This window comes from Mustela nivalis (assembly GCF_964662115.1).
Source record: "Mustela nivalis genome assembly, chromosome: 10".
Taxonomy (NCBI): domain Eukaryota; kingdom Metazoa; phylum Chordata; class Mammalia; order Carnivora; family Mustelidae; genus Mustela; species Mustela nivalis.
The window spans coordinates 15425969-15442735 of NC_139029.1; the positions used below are offsets into that span (position 1 = coordinate 15425969).

Consider the following 16767-nt stretch of genomic DNA (forward strand, 5'->3'; position numbering starts at 1 on the left):
TCGCTCAAGCCCCAGAGCCCGTTGTCATCCGGACTCTCCCTCCGTGTCTCCGTACCACGCCCACCCACCTGCCAGGCCCACCGGGCCTCCCTCCAGGGGACCGTCTCCGCCTCAGACCCCTTCCGATCTATTTCCCTGAGCTCAGGCTACCGTGATAAAATACCATAGGTCGGGGGCTTAAACCACAGAAATTTACTGATGACTGTCCTTGAGGCTGGAGGTCCAAGATCAAGGTGCTGGGCTGTTTGGTTTCTAGTGAGAACCTGCTTCCTGGCTCGTGGATAGCTGCCTGCTCGCTGTGTTCTCGCAAGGCAGAGAAAGAGAGAAGTCTAATCCCATCCTGATGGCCTCACCTGCACGACCCCACCGACACCTAATCACATCCCCAGGCCCCGCCTACAAACACTATCAAATTAGGGCTTTGATATATGAATTTGGGGAGGGGGACCCAGTTCAATCCATAGCATATTCCCACCCCCACCCTGCGTTGTCTGGATGACCCCGGAGCCCGCTCCCCCTCGCCCCAGGATACCTTCTCACTCCACATCCTGATTGAATTTTTTAAAAGCATAAGTGAGTTCTGGTCACACCTGAGTCCTTTACCAGCTTCAGCCTGAGCTCAGATCCCACTGAGACGCTCCCAGGGCCGGGATGGGGGGCACCCCCAGCCACCCACCCCACCCACCCCTCCAGCCTCACTCACTTACTCTCACCTGGCTCCCTCCCTTGCAACCGCACTGGCCTGCCATGCATCTGTCCAGCTCTTGGAGCACACCAAGCGCTTCCTGCCTCGGCCTTACTTCTCCTCCGGAGAGCGCTGGTCGGATCAGAGTCTCTCGAGTGGGTGCCCTGGCCTCACCGTTGGGAAGTCCTTCGGAACGACAGGCTCATCCCTGTGATGCTGGGTGGCTGATTCCTTCAGTCCTTGGTTCCGCTGTCATCCCTGCCTTGGGGAGACCCACCCTGACCACCTCCCTGCGCCAGCTAACATGGCCTGGTTCCACTCCCCACTCCTGTCCCCTGTGCATACAAGGTCGGCTCCATCACACGCCCAGCCTTCTTCCTGTCCCTCGGGGTACTTAACCAGCCTGTGATTATACATCAATTTGTTTTCTTATTTACTTTCTCTGTATGGATTATAAGCTCCTTGAAAGCTGCCTCGGTCACTGTAGATCTCCAGGTCCTAGTAGACCACAAGGCATGTGGAAGGCATTCAGAAAATCCGGGGCGGTGGGGGGTGGCCCTGGGGCAGGTAACAGCCCTGAGCAAATTGGGGAGGTCTGGCTTCCAATGGCCCTCCTCTCTCCCTCCCCTCCCCTCTCCTCTTCTCTGTCCCTCTTCTCTACAGCAATCTCCTCCTTGGAGCCTCTCTGGTGCCCCCACCCTGTTTCCCTTCCTCCTCTGTGCTCCTGGTCCCCCTCTGTGTCTGCTCCCCTCATACAGCACCTCTTGCCTTGGAAGTCCTTTGTTTTTAAGGGGCACCTACGTATTGCTGGCACTGGTGTGTGTTCCTCCCAAACAACGGTCTTACCCCATCCTCACCTCGTCCTGGCAGGTGGTAATGCTAGCTTCCCTTCCTGGATGGGGAAACTGCCACCCCAGGGAATAATGGCCCCAGCCACCAAGAAGAGGACAGGTTGTGACCCAGGCCCGATTCTGGGGCTGATGGGGGGGCCCTGTGCCACGCCCCCCCCTTAACTCTGGGAGTTTATTTTTCATGTCAAAGTCGCCTAGCAATGTTTGTTGGGTACCTACCCTGTGTAGCCCCTGCTTTCGAGGAGCTCCGGATGTGCGGGGGATGTGGGGGACAGGATACCCAGATAGTGGGACGGGGGAGCTGTGGGCCAGAGAGTCAGCCTGGCTGCGGCTGGCGGACTCTGGCACCTTCCAGCAGACTCACCTTGGGGGTAGGTGCCCTGAAAGCAGGAGACAGGGAGGGAGGGAATGGTGACTCAGTCACTGCGTGACCTGTTGAACAGGTGACCTGGTGTGACACGGGAATCTTGGGGCTCAGGGGCACCCAGCTCATTACCTTTCCCCGAGTATCAGAGCTACTGCGGTCCTACCCTCCAAACCCAGGCAGTGAGGACACGGGGTCCGTCTGCTTTTCCCCTCTCCTTCCTCCTCCTCAGGCACTCCTGAGAGCCTGTCCTACCCCAGACCCTTGGAGATAGAGACTTCCGGTGGTGGGGCCCCAGGGCATCCAGGGTCTGCTGGATGGGGTTCGTGGTGTCCAGCAGGCTTCCAGAGGATGGGCCTGGCCAGAGATGAGGAGGAGGCAGTGAAAGCTGGGCTACGTCTGGGTCAAGCCAGCCCCAGCATCCAGGCCTAGAGCCAGGCTGTGCTGACCCCGGGGGGCCGGCCAGAGTGGCAGCGGGTGATTTGCTGGGAGTGTTGGAGGCCGCCGGCTCTCCTGGGATGGGTGCTGGGGGGCAGGATAGTTGGCAGGGTGAGCACGCCCCAAGCCAGCCTTCCTGGGACAGAGGCCAGTCTCCGTCATCCCCCATCCAGCCATCTGACCGAGGCTGGCCTCCGTCCCCTAGCCCCGTCCCAGGTGGTGGTGATCCGCCAGGAGCGGGCCGGGCAGACGAGCGTGTCCCTGCTGTGGCAGGAGCCAGAGCAGCCCAACGGCATCATCCTGGAGTACGAGATCAAGTACTACGAGAAGGTACCAGCCGGGAAGGGAGAGAGGGGCAGCGGAAGCCGGCGGGAGGAGCCTGGGCTCACCACTCCTCTTGTGCCCAGGACAAGGAGATGCAGAGCTACTCTACGCTCAAGGCTGTCACCACCAGGGCCACCGTCTCGGGCCTCAAGCCGGGCACCCGCTACATGTTCCAGGTCCGAGCCCGCACGTCCGCAGGCTGCGGCCGCTTCAGCCAGGCCATGGAGGTGGAGACCGGGAAACCCCGTGAGTGCGGGGAGCGGGGAGGCCGAGAGAGCTGGGCCAGGCTGGGAGCTGGGCCAGGCTGGGTGCTGGGGCCCCGGTGGCCAGAGGAAGGGAACGCCGAACACTGAGGCTCCGAGAATGGAAGCGACTTGCCCAAGGTGACGGAGCCGGTGACATCCCGCCAAACACTGGCTGTCACCGAGTCACCAGGGTGTCTAGCCGGTGTCATGGTGCGCATCGCAGACAAGACCCCTTATACTTGCCCCAGAGACCCTCTAGGTAGTTGTCCAACAATTCAGGTTTGGGTTATTTTTTTTTTTAAGATTTTATTTTATTTTATTTATTTTTATTTTTTATTTTTTTAGATTTTATTTATTTATTTGACAGAGAGAACTCACAAGTAGATGGAGAGGCAGGCAGAGAGAGAGAGAGAGAGGGAAGCAGGCTCCCTGCTGAGCAGAGAGCCCGATGCGGGACTCGATCCCAGGACCCTGAGATCATGACCTGAGCCGAAGGCAGCGGCTTAACCCACTGAGCCACCCAGGCGCCCTAAGATTTTATTTTATTTACCTACTTACTTATTTTAGAGAGAGAGTGAGAATGTGCGCAGGGGGAGGGGCAAAGGGAGGGGGAGAGAATCTCAAGCCGACTCCATGCGAATCACAAAGCCTGGCACAGGGCTTGATCTCGTGACCCTGGGATCATGACCTGAGCCAAAATCAAGAGTCGGATGTTCAACCGACTGAGCCCCCAGGCGCCCCAGCAATTCAGACCGTCAGGGTGATCCTGAGGCACATTCAAGCTTGCGGATGCCCTGCCCCCCCTCCAGCTGCTTGGGGTCCTCTCTGTGCTCTATGCTGGGGTGCCCTCTGGGGGGCGGTGTTGGCAGAGAAAGGTTCGAGCCCCAGCCCATGGAGTGTCTCAGGTGCTCTGAGGTCTGACACGGCACTGAGACTGCCCCGCTCCCTCCTGTTTACTGTGTGGCCTGGAGGAAGTTCCCTGCGTCTCTGAGCCTCAGGGTTCTGGTCTGAAAGCTGAAGAGAATAGTGGGTTCTTCTGTAACTGGGACGGGAACCCGCATATCTCAGCACATTTGGTTTTGCTACTGTTTGAACAACAGGCGGGACAGGCAGGTTACAGGGGGAAGACAGGGGCTCAGAGAAGTCTAGTGCTTCTCCGGGGCTCACACCGTGTCAGAAAGTGCTGGCACCGGAGTGGGAAGCCGGGAAGCTGGGAAGCCTGGGTTAGCAGGGTTTGGAAGGGACAGCTTAGTAGAGGGGAGGGTCTGGGCAGAGGAGGCAGCCGCTGTGACCCCAACCCAGGGCTGACTCACAGCCAGGATGCTGCTCACCCCGTGTGTCCGCCCCGGGGAGCCTGCAGACTCCCTCACCCTGCTGTTCCCTACCCCCCAGGGCCCCGCTACGACACCCGGACCATTGTGTGGATCTGCCTGACCCTCATCACGGGCCTGGTCGTGCTTCTGCTCTTGCTCATCTGCAAAAAGAGGTGGGTGGTCCTGGCCGTGCCACCCCCGACCCCCCGCCACCGCACCACCACCCAAACCCTTCCCCCACCAGCCTGGTCCAGGCTCCACCAAGCTGCTGGGGGCTGGCTTTGCTTCCTGCATATGTGCTCTTCTTTCCCCCCTTGGGGAACGCTTCTGTCTTGCCCCCACGTCCCTCCTACCCCCACCCCCGCCGTTTCCTGTCCACCTGCCTGGCCTGCCCTCCTCCATCTCTGCCAGCCCCTCTTCTAGAAACAGCCTCAGAAGGCTGGAGGACCCCATGCTTGTCCCGGACCCTCCTCTCTTCCCTCTTCACCCGAGGCCATCTTCCCTGAGTGACTGGATCAGGACCCATGGCTAGGAACCCCGCTGTCATGCTGACATTTTGTCACCAGCACAGGCCTCTCCCCTGAGGACCATGTGCCCACTCCCACCCCTGCTCAGATGTGTTTTAGCCACACAGCACGCAGCCCCCCACTCCCAGAACACGGCACCACTGTTCATGGGGTCGCTCAAGCCCCAGAGCCCGTTGTCATCTGGACTCTCCCTCCGTGTCTCCGTACCACGCCCACCCACCTGCCAGGCCCACCGGGCCTCCCTCCAGGGGACCGTCTCCGCCTCACTTAATGCTGTGATGGAGACATCCTGGCGTCGCGTTGCAGGTGAACTAGTTGGGGATCAGAGAGGTTAGGCCTCTTCTGCCAAGTAGATGTCAGAACTGGGACAGGAACCAAGATCTGTCAAAACCGAAGTTGCTGTGGTCTCCCATGGCATCCCAGAGGGGGTTGGAGATAGGACACTGTGCCTTGTGTGGGCTTAGGAGCCCAGACAGCGAGGCCTGGAAGCATCGTCTTACACGTGGAGACACGGGCCCAGGGAAGGGAGGTGGCTGGCCAAGGTCACAGAGTGTTATATATACCGGAAGCCCCTGTCCCCACCCCCAAGGGTGGTTTCATGTAAAATGGGGCTTAGGCTGTGTAGACTGCTGTGCAGACCAGGTGCACTTGATTTTGTAAATCGTAACTGTCAAAGGTGTCACCATCCAGCTGGGCTGAGAGCCTGTGGGTGGGGACTCCACTCTGTAGGGGCAGGAACTGATCAGAAAGGGAAGGAGCTAGAAGGGAGGAGTTCTGCTCTGTCCCCGAACCGGGTCAGGGCTGAGGCTAGGGCTGTCCTTTGCAGGCACTGCGGCTACAGCAAGGCCTTCCAGGACTCGGACGAGGAGAAGATGCAGTATCAGAACGGGCAGGGTGAGTGCAGGGGCCCAGGCTCATGGGGGCAGAGAGGAGGTCCAGCCAGGGAGGTGGGGACAATGCTGGTCTGGGGAGGGGACAGCTGGGGAGGAGCAGAGCAGCCCGCAGAAAAGAGGAGCGCCCCAGAGATAGTAGGATGTCAGACACCCCAGACCTCAGAGGCGGCACGCTGTTCACCCGTATCAGGTCGGCGGGCCCTACCCGGGATGCTAGAAACTCTCCTCCCCAGGAAATGCACGCATCTGCACTCACACACAATTTTGTGTAGTTTCGGAGGGGGTGTGTCATATACCCTTGGATAAGAACCCATGGTGCAGACAGCTTTCCCAGAACCCTGCAGGGACCCCACAAGATGGGGCACATAGGAGAAAGCCTACCTCTGTACCTCACACCTGTGCCGGTGGTAGACGTTAGTATCAGTTCTGGTACCGATTCTCAGCTGGGCGCAGCTCAGAGTCCTTCTCACCGCGGTTTTCTAGGGAGCTACTTTCGATCAAAATTGGCATTTGGGATGAAAATGTTTTTGCTACATTTCTACCCTAGAGCAACTTAGATAGACCTTAAAGTTTCTAGAAGTGAACCCCCCCCAAAACAGCATATGTGCTCAGAACCCACTGGAGACCCCGAAGTCCCCTAGAGACCCCATAGCTCCTCCATAGAGACCCCATTTTTATTTGGTAAGCATGTACTGGGCACCTACTGTTTGCCTCCACAACCTGAGCTTCCCGGGGCTTCCCAGGGACACTCCTTACCCTCTACATCCATCCCAGACCTACCCCAGGCCCAGGGGATGCTGCGAGAGCAAGCCTTCTGCGCCCCACTCATAACATTTCTTTCCTGGCCCTTCAGCACCCCCACCTGTCTTCCTGCCCCTGCACCACCCCCCAGGGAAGATCCCAGAGCCCCAGTTCTATGCAGAACCCCACAATTACGAGGAGCCTGGGCGGGCGGGCCGCAGTTTCACCCGAGAGATTGAAGCCTCCAGGATCCACATCGAGAAAATTATCGGCTCTGGTGAGCCTTGGGGGTTGTGAAGGTGGGGACAGCACAGAGGGGTGCCTGGGGGAGGGGCACCCAGGGCAGGAGAACACACTTTGTGGGGCAGGGTGGGGGAGGGGGGTACTGGGGTCCAGGTGTGGAGGGGAGGGTCCCACAGCCTCCTCTCCCTGCCTCACTCGGGGTCCACAGGGGAGTCCGGTGAGGTCTGCTATGGGCGGCTGCGGGTGCCGGGACAGCGGGATGTGCCCGTGGCCATCAAGGCCCTCAAAGCCGGCTACACAGAGAGGCAGCGGCAGGACTTTCTGAGTGAGGCGTCCATCATGGGTCAGTTTGACCACCCCAATATCATCCGCCTGGAAGGTGTCGTCACCCGTGGTAGGTCCCGGGCGGGGGCAGCCTCACCCTGCAGGGCCCCTCCTGCCCCAGCACGGAAGTCTGCGTCCACCCCTGGACCACGGTGCTCTGCCCCTGCCCTGCCCCCATCTCCCCAGTTCAGGTCCCTGGGTAACTTGGGTGGGGAGGGGACCCAGAGTCCAGGACCCCAATGGGAACCCTAGTCTCCCTGGAGCCCTCAGTGCCGGCCCAGCTCTTGGCAGGTCACAGAGGGACCGTGTTCCTGGGGTCTCTGATCGATAGACTCGATCAAGAGCTACCCCGTGCCTCTACCCCTCCCCAGGCCGCCTGGCAATGATCGTGACCGAGTACATGGAGAACGGCTCTCTGGACGCCTTCCTGCGGGTGCGTGTCCCGCGCCGCCTACCCCGTGGGTGTGGGGGGAGGGGAGTTCAGTCTGGGTGTTGGGAGATAAGGACAGACCTCCAGACACCCACGGGAGCTTGGACCCAGTGGACCTGGGGAAGGGGAGTGGGGTACAGGGAGGAGCCTTAAGGGTCAGCCGATCAAATTGCCTTGCAGCCCCCCTTAATGGGAAGGGCCCTCCCTGCACAGGGTCCTCTGCCCTGCATGCAGGCTGGGAGGGGTGCCTCCGTGGAGACCCAGGGTCCTGCCTGCCGGGAGGCATGGTGCGGAAATAGCTAGCCTCCAGCCCCCTCCCCCGAGCCGTTTATCTGCTGAGCCTCCCGGGCGCCGGGCTTCCTCTCTCTGGGCCTCCGTTTCTCCTTCTCAGGATGGGTGAGACATCATCACAGCCCCACCTCCCTCTCAGGGTCGCTAAGAGCGTAAATGAGACCATGAGAAGGAGCTGAGACAGGAACGTGCTTCATAAGCAGTGAAGACACTTGGCACGCGGCGCGGAGCCTTGCTGAAGCCCAGCCGTGTCCCCCTACAGACTCACGACGGGCAGTTCACCATCGCGCAGCTGGTGGGCATGCTCAGAGGCGTGGGCGCCGGCATGTGCTACCTCTCGGACCTGGGCTACGTCCACCGAGACCTGGCTGCCCGCAACGTCCTGGTTGACAGCAACCTGGTGTGCAAGGTGTCGGACTTCGGGCTCTCCCGGGTGCTGGAGGATGACCCTGGCGCGGCCTACACCACCACGGTGCGTGGGCCCCCCGCTTTCCGGTGAGACCAGGGAGGGCTCCCACACACACAGTGAAGTTGGAAATGTCGGGGCTGCCTTCAGCCGGGGCAAGTCCTACTTCTTCTCCGCACCTCAGTTTCCCCCTCTGGGAAATGGGAGCTCCCGTTCCCACCTTTCCTATATACCGGGTGGCCTGGAGAGACACCAGGGTTCGGCCCGTGGTCGGTCACTCTCTGGGAGGTTTTGGGAGGGTCTGTGTCTCTCTGAATCGCGAGAAGAAGCCTTGGGGTCCACCTTCGAGGCATGAGGCTGAGTGGGCTGGGGCTCGGGCCCCCCAACCCTGCCTCAGTGAGAACCTTCCCTTGGGGTCTCCCCTACCGAGCCTCCGGATAAGGTTTCACTTAGAGAAAGGATTTTGTGACAAAAACAGAAAGAAACGAGAAAGAAAGGAAGGCAGGGCAGCAAGATAATGAGTCCCGCAGGCTGCGTCCCTTGTCAGCCTGTTGACGCGTGTTTGCTGAGCACCTGCTGTGTTCCAGCCACACCACAAGGGTCCTCCGCTCAGTCTGCAAATCAGCTGGGAGTGCAGGTCCCCTGAGCAGAATGGGGGCTCCAGGCAGGGGGAGGCTGGGCCTCCGCACCTGCACTGCCGCGTTCCTGGCCCTGCCCCGGTGCTCGGCTCCCTGCCTCGGGCCGGGGAGAAGGCCTCAGCACTTGCGTATGTCTTGCAGGGAGGCAAGATCCCGATCCGCTGGACAGCCCCGGAGGCCATCGCTTTCCGGACCTTCTCCTCGGCCAGCGACGTGTGGAGCTTCGGTGTGGTCATGTGGGAGGTGCTGGCCTATGGGGAGAGGCCCTACTGGAACATGACAAACCGTGATGTGAGTCCAGGACCCTGGCTGGGCAGAGGCTGCGGGGCGCGTTGGGCGGAAGGGAGGGGGGCGGCCTCCAGCCCAGCACTGTGCTTGTCCCCTCCCCCCACCCCAGGTCATCAGCTCCGTGGAGGAGGGGTACCGCCTGCCCGCGCCCATGGGCTGCCCCCGCGCCCTGCACCAGCTCATGCTAGACTGCTGGCACAAGGACAGGGCCCAGCGGCCTCGCTTCTCACAGATTGTCAGTGTCCTCGATGCCCTCATCCGGAGCCCTGAGAGTCTCAGGGCTACTGCCACTGTCAACAGGTGCCTGGCGCCCACCCCAGCTCTGCCCAAACCCAGCTGCCCTCCCGGTATTCCCCCAGATAAGGCCCAGACTTAGGGTCAGCCCTGACGTCCAGACCACACCGAGCTGACTCCTGAACCCCTCACCTGCCTAGGCCCCTGACCCCTGAGCTTCCTGGGCCCCTGACCCCTGTCAAGTTGGACCCCCAACCTCTGGCTTACCTGGGCCCCTGACTGCTGTCCTACCTGGGCTCCCCACCCGTGTCCTGTCTGGGCCCCTGAGCCCTGAGCTTCCTGGGCCCCTCATCCTTGCCTTACCTGGGCCCCTAACAGCTGTCCTGCCTGGACCCCAGACCCCGGTCCTGCCTGAGCTTTCCTCTGCCCTCTCCTTTCAGGCCTGGGTGCTACCTTGTCAGACCCTCAGACCCTTTGCTCACTAGTGAGCCTGCATGGAGGCTGAGGGTGGCTGGTGCCAGGGTCCCCAAGGAAGGCAGAGACCCTGGCAGGTCACTTACCAAAGGCCCCTGTGCCTCAGGTGCCCGCCCCCTGCCTTTGCCCAGAGCTGCTTTGACCTCCGCGGTGGCGGGGGTGGTGGCGGTGGCCTCACCGTGGGGGACTGGCTGGACTCCATCCGCATGGGCCGCTACCGGGACCACTTTGCCGCCGGCGGCTACTCCTCGCTGGGAATGGTGCTACGTATGGATGCTCAGTGAGTGAAGGGTCGGGCGGTGACCGTGTGGGTGGGGACCGGAGGCAGGGCCACCGAGGCGGTGGGGCAGGGTTGGGGGAAGCTTTAGGGGATGGGTCTGCCCCCTGGCTCTGTGGTTCCCAGCCTCCCAGGCCGACCAGAGCAGCCCAACCCTTCCTTCACAGGGACGTGCGTGCTCTGGGCATCACCCTCATGGGCCACCAGAAGAAGATCCTGGGCAGCATCCAGACCATGAGGGCCCAGCTGACGAGCACCCAGGGGCCCCGCCGGCACCTCTGACCCAAGGCCAGTGGGACCTGGGCAGCAACGAAAGCAGACCCGGGTCGTGTTGGCCATCAGAGGACTTGCAGGGTTGGCTGGGGGGGTCAGGCATGCCCCCAAGCCTCTGTCCCTCCTCTCAGGTGCCAGGGAGGCCAAGAGCTGCCCCGCAGGACCTGGGCATACTGGGGCTCAGGCTGCCTGGGGAGGGGCGTTCGGCGCCCAGATGGCTGGGACATCTGTCCCCGGGGCAGAGGGGCTGCTCTTCCTCTGAGGCTGGGGCCTCAGTGACACGGAGCCCGACAGAGACATCACTCACCTGCCTCCGCGTGTGCGTGCGTGCGTGTGCGTGTGTGCTGCTATGCTGTAGGGATGTGTTTTCATGAGGTTGTGGGAGCCTTGGTGAACATTTGTGATCACGTGTGTGTGTCCAGCCATCAGGTCCGAGCACGGACGTATGCTTATGGGTATGCATGCTTTTCCATTAGGACGGGGGGCCTATGTGTGTGACCATGGCTGGTGTGTCATGACTGAGGACATGTGTCACAGGCCTGTGCCCACAGAACTTGGTGTGACGCTGCCCACTGCGGATGGGCCCGGGGCCCCAGCGCCCGCAGGGACTAGGGAGAGGCACATACCCACCTCCCCTGACACCTGGAGGCTGGAATCAGGGGCCACTTCGAAACCACACCAGCACCAGGCCCGCCCTTGTCTCCGCCAGGGTGAGCCCTCCCCCGGCTCTATCTCAGGTCTGCGCCCTCCCTCCAGCAGGTGGGGGGCCACCTGCGGCCTCCACCAGGCTCCCACCGCTGCTTCCACAGGAAAACAGGGTTCCCGGCCAGCCCCTCTGGCCGCCTACTGTGTAGACATCGCTGTAGAGTACACAAGATGCCCTCAGCTGGACTTGGCTGCCTGGTCAGGGGCCAGGCCCTTGAACTTCCCTCTGGTTCCCATGCCCCTCCGTGGCCCAGGGCTCCTCCCTTGGAAACCCTCTGCCAACCTCTCACTGCCCAGCCCTGGCCTGCACCGCTCCCTCCTCAATCCTAAGATCAGGGACCATAAGATCACAGCTTTTCAGCCCCACGTCCACCTCCTGTACCACCTGGGGAGAACAAGGCCCAGAGAGGGCATGTGCCCTGTCCAAGATCACACAGCAACCAAGTATCAGAGCTGAGGCTACCTGCCTCCCAGCCCAGGGCTCTTTCTCCCCACACAATCCCACACTGACAGCTGTGGGTGAGAGGGGGCTTTGGAAGCTCCCCCACCCCGAGACTGACCCTCCCCTTTACGGCCCACCAGGGTATGTAAATATCTTTTTTCTACCATGCCAGAATATTTTTTCCTCACTCCTGACAATGCAAAAATGGTCTTCAAAGCACATAAAAAGCACCCAGGGTGAGAAAGAACCATCCCAGGGAAAGCTTGGCAGGCAGGGCCCCAAGGAACCATTGGGCAGGATGCCTTGCGCCCCCTGCCGGCCCCAGAGGGAGGGGCAAGCCCAGCTCCCCCCCAACCCAGCCCACCCCTCCCCTGAGCCAGCACAGCTGTCCCGCAGAGACGCCAGCACTGAGCCCCCCCTCCTCCTGCAATAATTTGGGGAGTCTCAGCCCCGCCTAGGTGCCGCGGCCAGCTCTCTACACCTCTATATATTATATTACTATATAGCCGAGCTGTTCTTCCTTCCTATGGAAGTCGGAAACATGGTCAGGACACGATCCGGGGAGGACCCTGTCTTCCTCCCACCCCCACCCCACTCTCACCCAGTTCCTGGGCTCTGATCCTCACAGTCAGGGTGGACACGGTGGGCCCAGCACTTGCCAAAGTGTGGCCCCTGCCCCGGGCGTGAGGTGCCCTTGGGGCCCCAGGGATCTGCTTCTCTGTGGTCTTCATCCTGAGTCTTGAACTTGCCCACAATGAGAATAAATTCTGCCTCATCTTTGCCTGTGTCCCCCATTTTTTTCCCCATTTTTCAACCTCAACATCACCTGGTAAGAAAGAACAGCCTTCTGCTATGCACCTACTGTATGTATCCCATACATTTTTTTCTGCTCTGGTTTTCTCATCTATCTCGGGATGTAGGATTCATGCACCCATTTTATATATGGAGATGCTGAGTCTCACAGAGGTCAACTTCCCTAAAGTCATGTTTGCGGGGTGCTGAGCCAGAACCCTGGTTTTTCCAACTTCATAGCCCATGCTGTGCTAGGAAGCATGCCCGCAGGTCCCACATTTTGTCTTTCAAGACATGCAGTTGGTGCTTAACATGGGAGGGCGATTGCTTGCAAGTGGGCACTGCCTTTGCCTCAAGTGCTCTTGTGGAAGAAAGACATCCTCCAGAGGAGGAACACATGAGGAAGGAGCATTTATTGGAACAACTTCCTTGGGGTCAATAGATCCATTGAGAGACCTGGGTGCTGTGGGCAGGGAGGGGATGCAAGCACCTGCAATTGTGGCATCAGGGGCTGAGGACCCATCTCTGTTTCAAGGGAGAGGGGAGAGCATCAGGAGCCAGGGCAGTGGTGTTGGAGGCAGAGCAGAGCCTGCCTATGTCCATTTGGAGAAGATGCCCCTGAGGATGCTGTTGATGAGAAAGCAAATGATCTCCAGCCACCCCCCCCCCCCCGCAAGAATCTTCATTCCTGCACGTCCCCCAGATTGGAGATCTAGACCAGGGAGAAAACATTTTACTGTGTTTCCTCCATTGTCTCACTAATAATCCCAGCAGCCCAAGGAGATTGGTAATATTGTCTCCAGTTTACTGCTGGGCACAAGCACACTCAGAGAGACCAGTGTCCCAACTGGCAGAATGACCGTGTAAACCTGGAAGTGTCTGATTTCAAGCTGTTTCTCCTAAAACTAAACTCTGCTCCAGACCTCCCTGCATGGGACTAGCCATTTCCTATGAGATAGAACCTGCTACTGCACATTTCCTTCCCCAAGGGAAGGAATCATCAGAGCCTATGGGGCACCTGCTGTGTGCTGGGTGACACTGGGGGATAGAAAGGTGAAGGCAGACCCTCCAAGGCTGGGTGGAGGTATAGAGTGCACCCAAGGGGCTGGTGCTAAGTGTTCAGGAAATGGGGCACCCAGAAAGATTAAAGGAAATTAGAGGAGAAAAAGCCTGGAGGGTCAGGACTGTCACCAAGGACTTTCTGAAGGAGGAAGCATTTAGTTGGGCACTGAACAAGGAGAAGGATTTGGAGGTTCGTTTCCTTTAAGTGAGGATGGATGCAGAGAAGAGGGAGAGTAACAACCAGAGAAGAAACAGATGGGTGTTCTGTCTAGAAACTCTCGCCATCATAAAGTCAGCTAGTCCCCTTCAATTTAATCTATACATTGTATTTCCTATAAAATTTGTAGTGGGGTTTTCTCTGTAACTTGACAAGGTCATCCCAAAATGTTTATGGAATAATAACCTAGAATAGCCAGGATAACTTTTATTTATTTATTTGACAGAGAGCGAGAGATCACAAGTAGGCAGAGAAGCAGGCAGAGAGAGAGGGGGAAGCAGGCTCCCCGCTGAGCAGAGAGCCTGATGTGGGGCTCGATCCCAGGATCCTGAGATCATGACCTGAGCTGAAGGCCAGAGGCTTTAACCAACTGAGCCACCCAGGTGCCCCTCCAAGATAATTTTTAAGAAGAAAAGGAAGGGAACCTCACCCTACCCGATGCCCATAATTACTCTACAGCTCTAATAATTAAGATAGTTTTATTTGGTTCTGGGAATACAGAAACATAAAAAGAATAGAATAATAATGCCTAGGTATGGATCTAAATATATATGGGAGTTTGAAACATGACAAAGGGCAGAGGGTGGTCTAGTTAATGGGTGATGTTAGGACAAGTAAATACCCCCATAGATAAAGATAAAATTGGACCCCAGCTTATACCACTCACAAAATAAATTCCCGGTTGATTAAGATTTAAATGTAAAAAGCAGACTATAGAACTTTAAAAAGAAAACTGGAAGATAACCTTATGACCTTAGAGCAGAAAATAAGCAAGACACAAAAAAGCACAAATGGTAAAGGAAAACAATGATAAACGTCATTTCAATCAAATTAAAAACTTATGGATGGCAAAAAGGAAAAGAAAAGAAATAGATTTGTTAGAACCATGGCTGGGGGAGTGTTTGCAAACTGTATAACCAACCAAGAGAGATTTAGTTTCCAAAATAAAATTTTTTTTTTTTAAATTTCAAAGAATCCATTTACCCAAACATTTCAAAGCATAGGAAAGCGGGCAAAAGAGGCAAGCAGACAAATAACAGGAGAAGAAATTTGAATGCCCAATAAAGTTATAAAAGAGATTCTTAACATCACTAGTAAACATGGAAATGCAAATTAAAACAATAACGAGAGAGGTATTACACCAATTTGATTGGGAAACGTAGTCTGTAATGCCAGCATTGATGAAGGTGTTGGGGGAATAGAAATGTTTATAAAGCACGAGTGGAAATGTAAATTGGTGCAACTACCTTGGAGAGCAATTTGGAAACACTTAGTAAATTTTAAGATGAGCAAATCTAAGACCAAGCAGCCCCACCTTAGTGTGTATTTGTCTTAGATTAAGTTCCCTTAGTACTGGCTGAGATTCTCATGCAGGTGATTTCTTGAGGAAGAGCTCCCAGGTGAAAGAGAGAGGGGAAGGCAGATAGGGTGGGAGGGAATGCTAGGCAACGATATGTTCTTGTTGGAGATCAGCTTCAATCTGATGCCACGGGGAGTTCTGGAGTATTAATAGCACCACAGAGTTGATCTGCCTTGAAGCAAGGGGGCCAGACTTGTACCCTTGTCAGTCATTGATTGCCCACAGGCAGCCTGCCCCATTGGGGGTGGGTGGGTGATGGTGTATAGGGTACCTTCTTGGGTGAGGAGGTTCCCAGGAAGGGAACAACTATGGGCTCTTAACAGCCAACCCTTATGGCAGCTGTAGGATGAGTGCATCTGGAGGTCAAAGGAATCTGTGCAGGTCACCTGCAGTGTTTTCTACCCATCTTAGGGAAACTCATGCTCACATGCAAAAGGATACATGTCTAAGGATATTCACTGCACCTTAGTATGTAATAGAAAAATGAGGAGCAGCCTAACTGCTCTCAGCAGGGGAACAGGAAAATAAGCTGCTTTATAAGTCCAAAGAAATCATCTATCACAGCTAAAATGAACACACTAGATCAACATGTAGCAATAAGGATAAGTCTCCATGACATACTGTGGAGTGAAAAATAAATGACAAAAGAATATGTACAGTATTATACCATTTATGTAAACTTTAAAAATATATGTCACAATAGAATTACAGGATTTGGATGCGTAACTCGATAATGACAATAAAAAAACATGCCTGAGACAGAAAAACACCAGCTTCAGCTCAGTGAGTTCTGAGGAAGAAGGGCAAGGGGTATTGAGCTGGGTTGACTCTTTAATTTGTTTTCCTTTTTAAAAAGAGGGTTGTGAGGCAAATATGGGAAAATGTTAACACACATTTAATCTTGGGGGGGTGCATCCGTGCCTGTTACTTTATGAGTTTTCTATATATTGAAATGTCTTATAATTAAAAATAAAGATGTGTGAAAGCCACAGGGAAGGGGGCGCCTGGGTGGCTCAGTGGATTGAGGCCTCTGCCTTCGGCTCAGGTCATGGTCTCAGGGTCCTGGAATTGGGCCCCAAGTTGGGCTCTCTGCTCAGCGGGGAGCCTGCTTCTCTCTCTCTCTCTCTCTGCCTGCCTCTCTGCCTACTTGTGATCTCTGTCTGACAAATAAATGGATGGTATCTTTAAAAAAAAGAAAGAAAGAAAGAAAGAAAACAAACAAACAAACAAACAAACAAACAAAAACCACAAGGGAGGAAGGAGTTCCAAGAGCTGCCCTGAGGAAGCTCAGTGTCTCCTTTGAACTAGGGTCAGCCTTGCTGTGGGTGAGGCTTGCGCTGTCCGTGGTGCTGAATCCCAATGGCGGGAGCTGGTGGGTGTGTTGCAACAAATTAGCTGGTCTTGTCAGCTCTCTCTTCAAACTATGTCCCAAATGTAACCATTTATCTCCACCTGCTCTGCCCCCATCTGCAGGAGCCTCCTCACTGGTCTCCCTGCTTCCTCTCTCACTTCCCCCACCAGTGCATTCTCTGCAAGAGGCTGAAGGATCTTTTTAAAACCAGAGCATGCCACTTTCCTAATTATAACCCTCCAACAGTGTCCTATCAAGTTTGTAATAACATCTAAAATCCTCACCTGGCCTACAACATCCCACATGATCAGCTCCTGCTGGACTCTCTGACCTGCCTCCAACCATCCTCTCCCTCACTCATGCCTGTCCTTTTATTTCTTGAATGTGCCAGGCCTTGGCAGTAGTTCTTCCCTCTGCCTGCGATGCTCTTTCATGTCTGCAAAAGGTTCAGCCCAAATGTGACCACCTCCCATCTGAGTCACTCTCTACCATGTTACCCAATATTATTGTATTTGTAGTATTTACAACCAGATAGATAGATTTATCTGTCATTTATTTGTTTGTTTATTTTCTGCTCCT

The 16767-nt window shown here is 56.5% G+C and overlaps 1 protein-coding gene across 2 annotated transcripts in view; it reads left to right on the forward strand.

The window, feature by feature from the left end:
• The window catches only part of EPHA8 (EPH receptor A8), a 35464-nt gene extending 23277 nt beyond the window's left edge, over nucleotides 1-12187 (forward strand). For both annotated transcript variants that reach the window (XM_082684593.1, XM_082684594.1), the window contains exons 6-17: nucleotides 2544-2668; nucleotides 2746-2908; nucleotides 4300-4393; nucleotides 5574-5641; nucleotides 6494-6658; nucleotides 6833-7018; nucleotides 7320-7381; nucleotides 7932-8141; nucleotides 8855-9004; nucleotides 9111-9301; nucleotides 9816-9989; nucleotides 10154-12187. In XM_082684593.1, coding sequence (XP_082540719.1) covers nucleotides 2544-2668; nucleotides 2746-2908; nucleotides 4300-4393; nucleotides 5574-5641; nucleotides 6494-6658; nucleotides 6833-7018; nucleotides 7320-7381; nucleotides 7932-8141; nucleotides 8855-9004; nucleotides 9111-9301; nucleotides 9816-9989; nucleotides 10154-10268 — 1703 coding nt within the window. In that variant the 3' untranslated portion in view covers nucleotides 10269-12187. The remainder of the gene's footprint in view (nucleotides 1-2543; nucleotides 2669-2745; nucleotides 2909-4299; nucleotides 4394-5573; nucleotides 5642-6493; nucleotides 6659-6832; nucleotides 7019-7319; nucleotides 7382-7931; nucleotides 8142-8854; nucleotides 9005-9110; nucleotides 9302-9815; nucleotides 9990-10153) is intronic.
• The last annotated feature ends 4580 nt before the right edge of the window (nucleotides 12188-16767 follow it).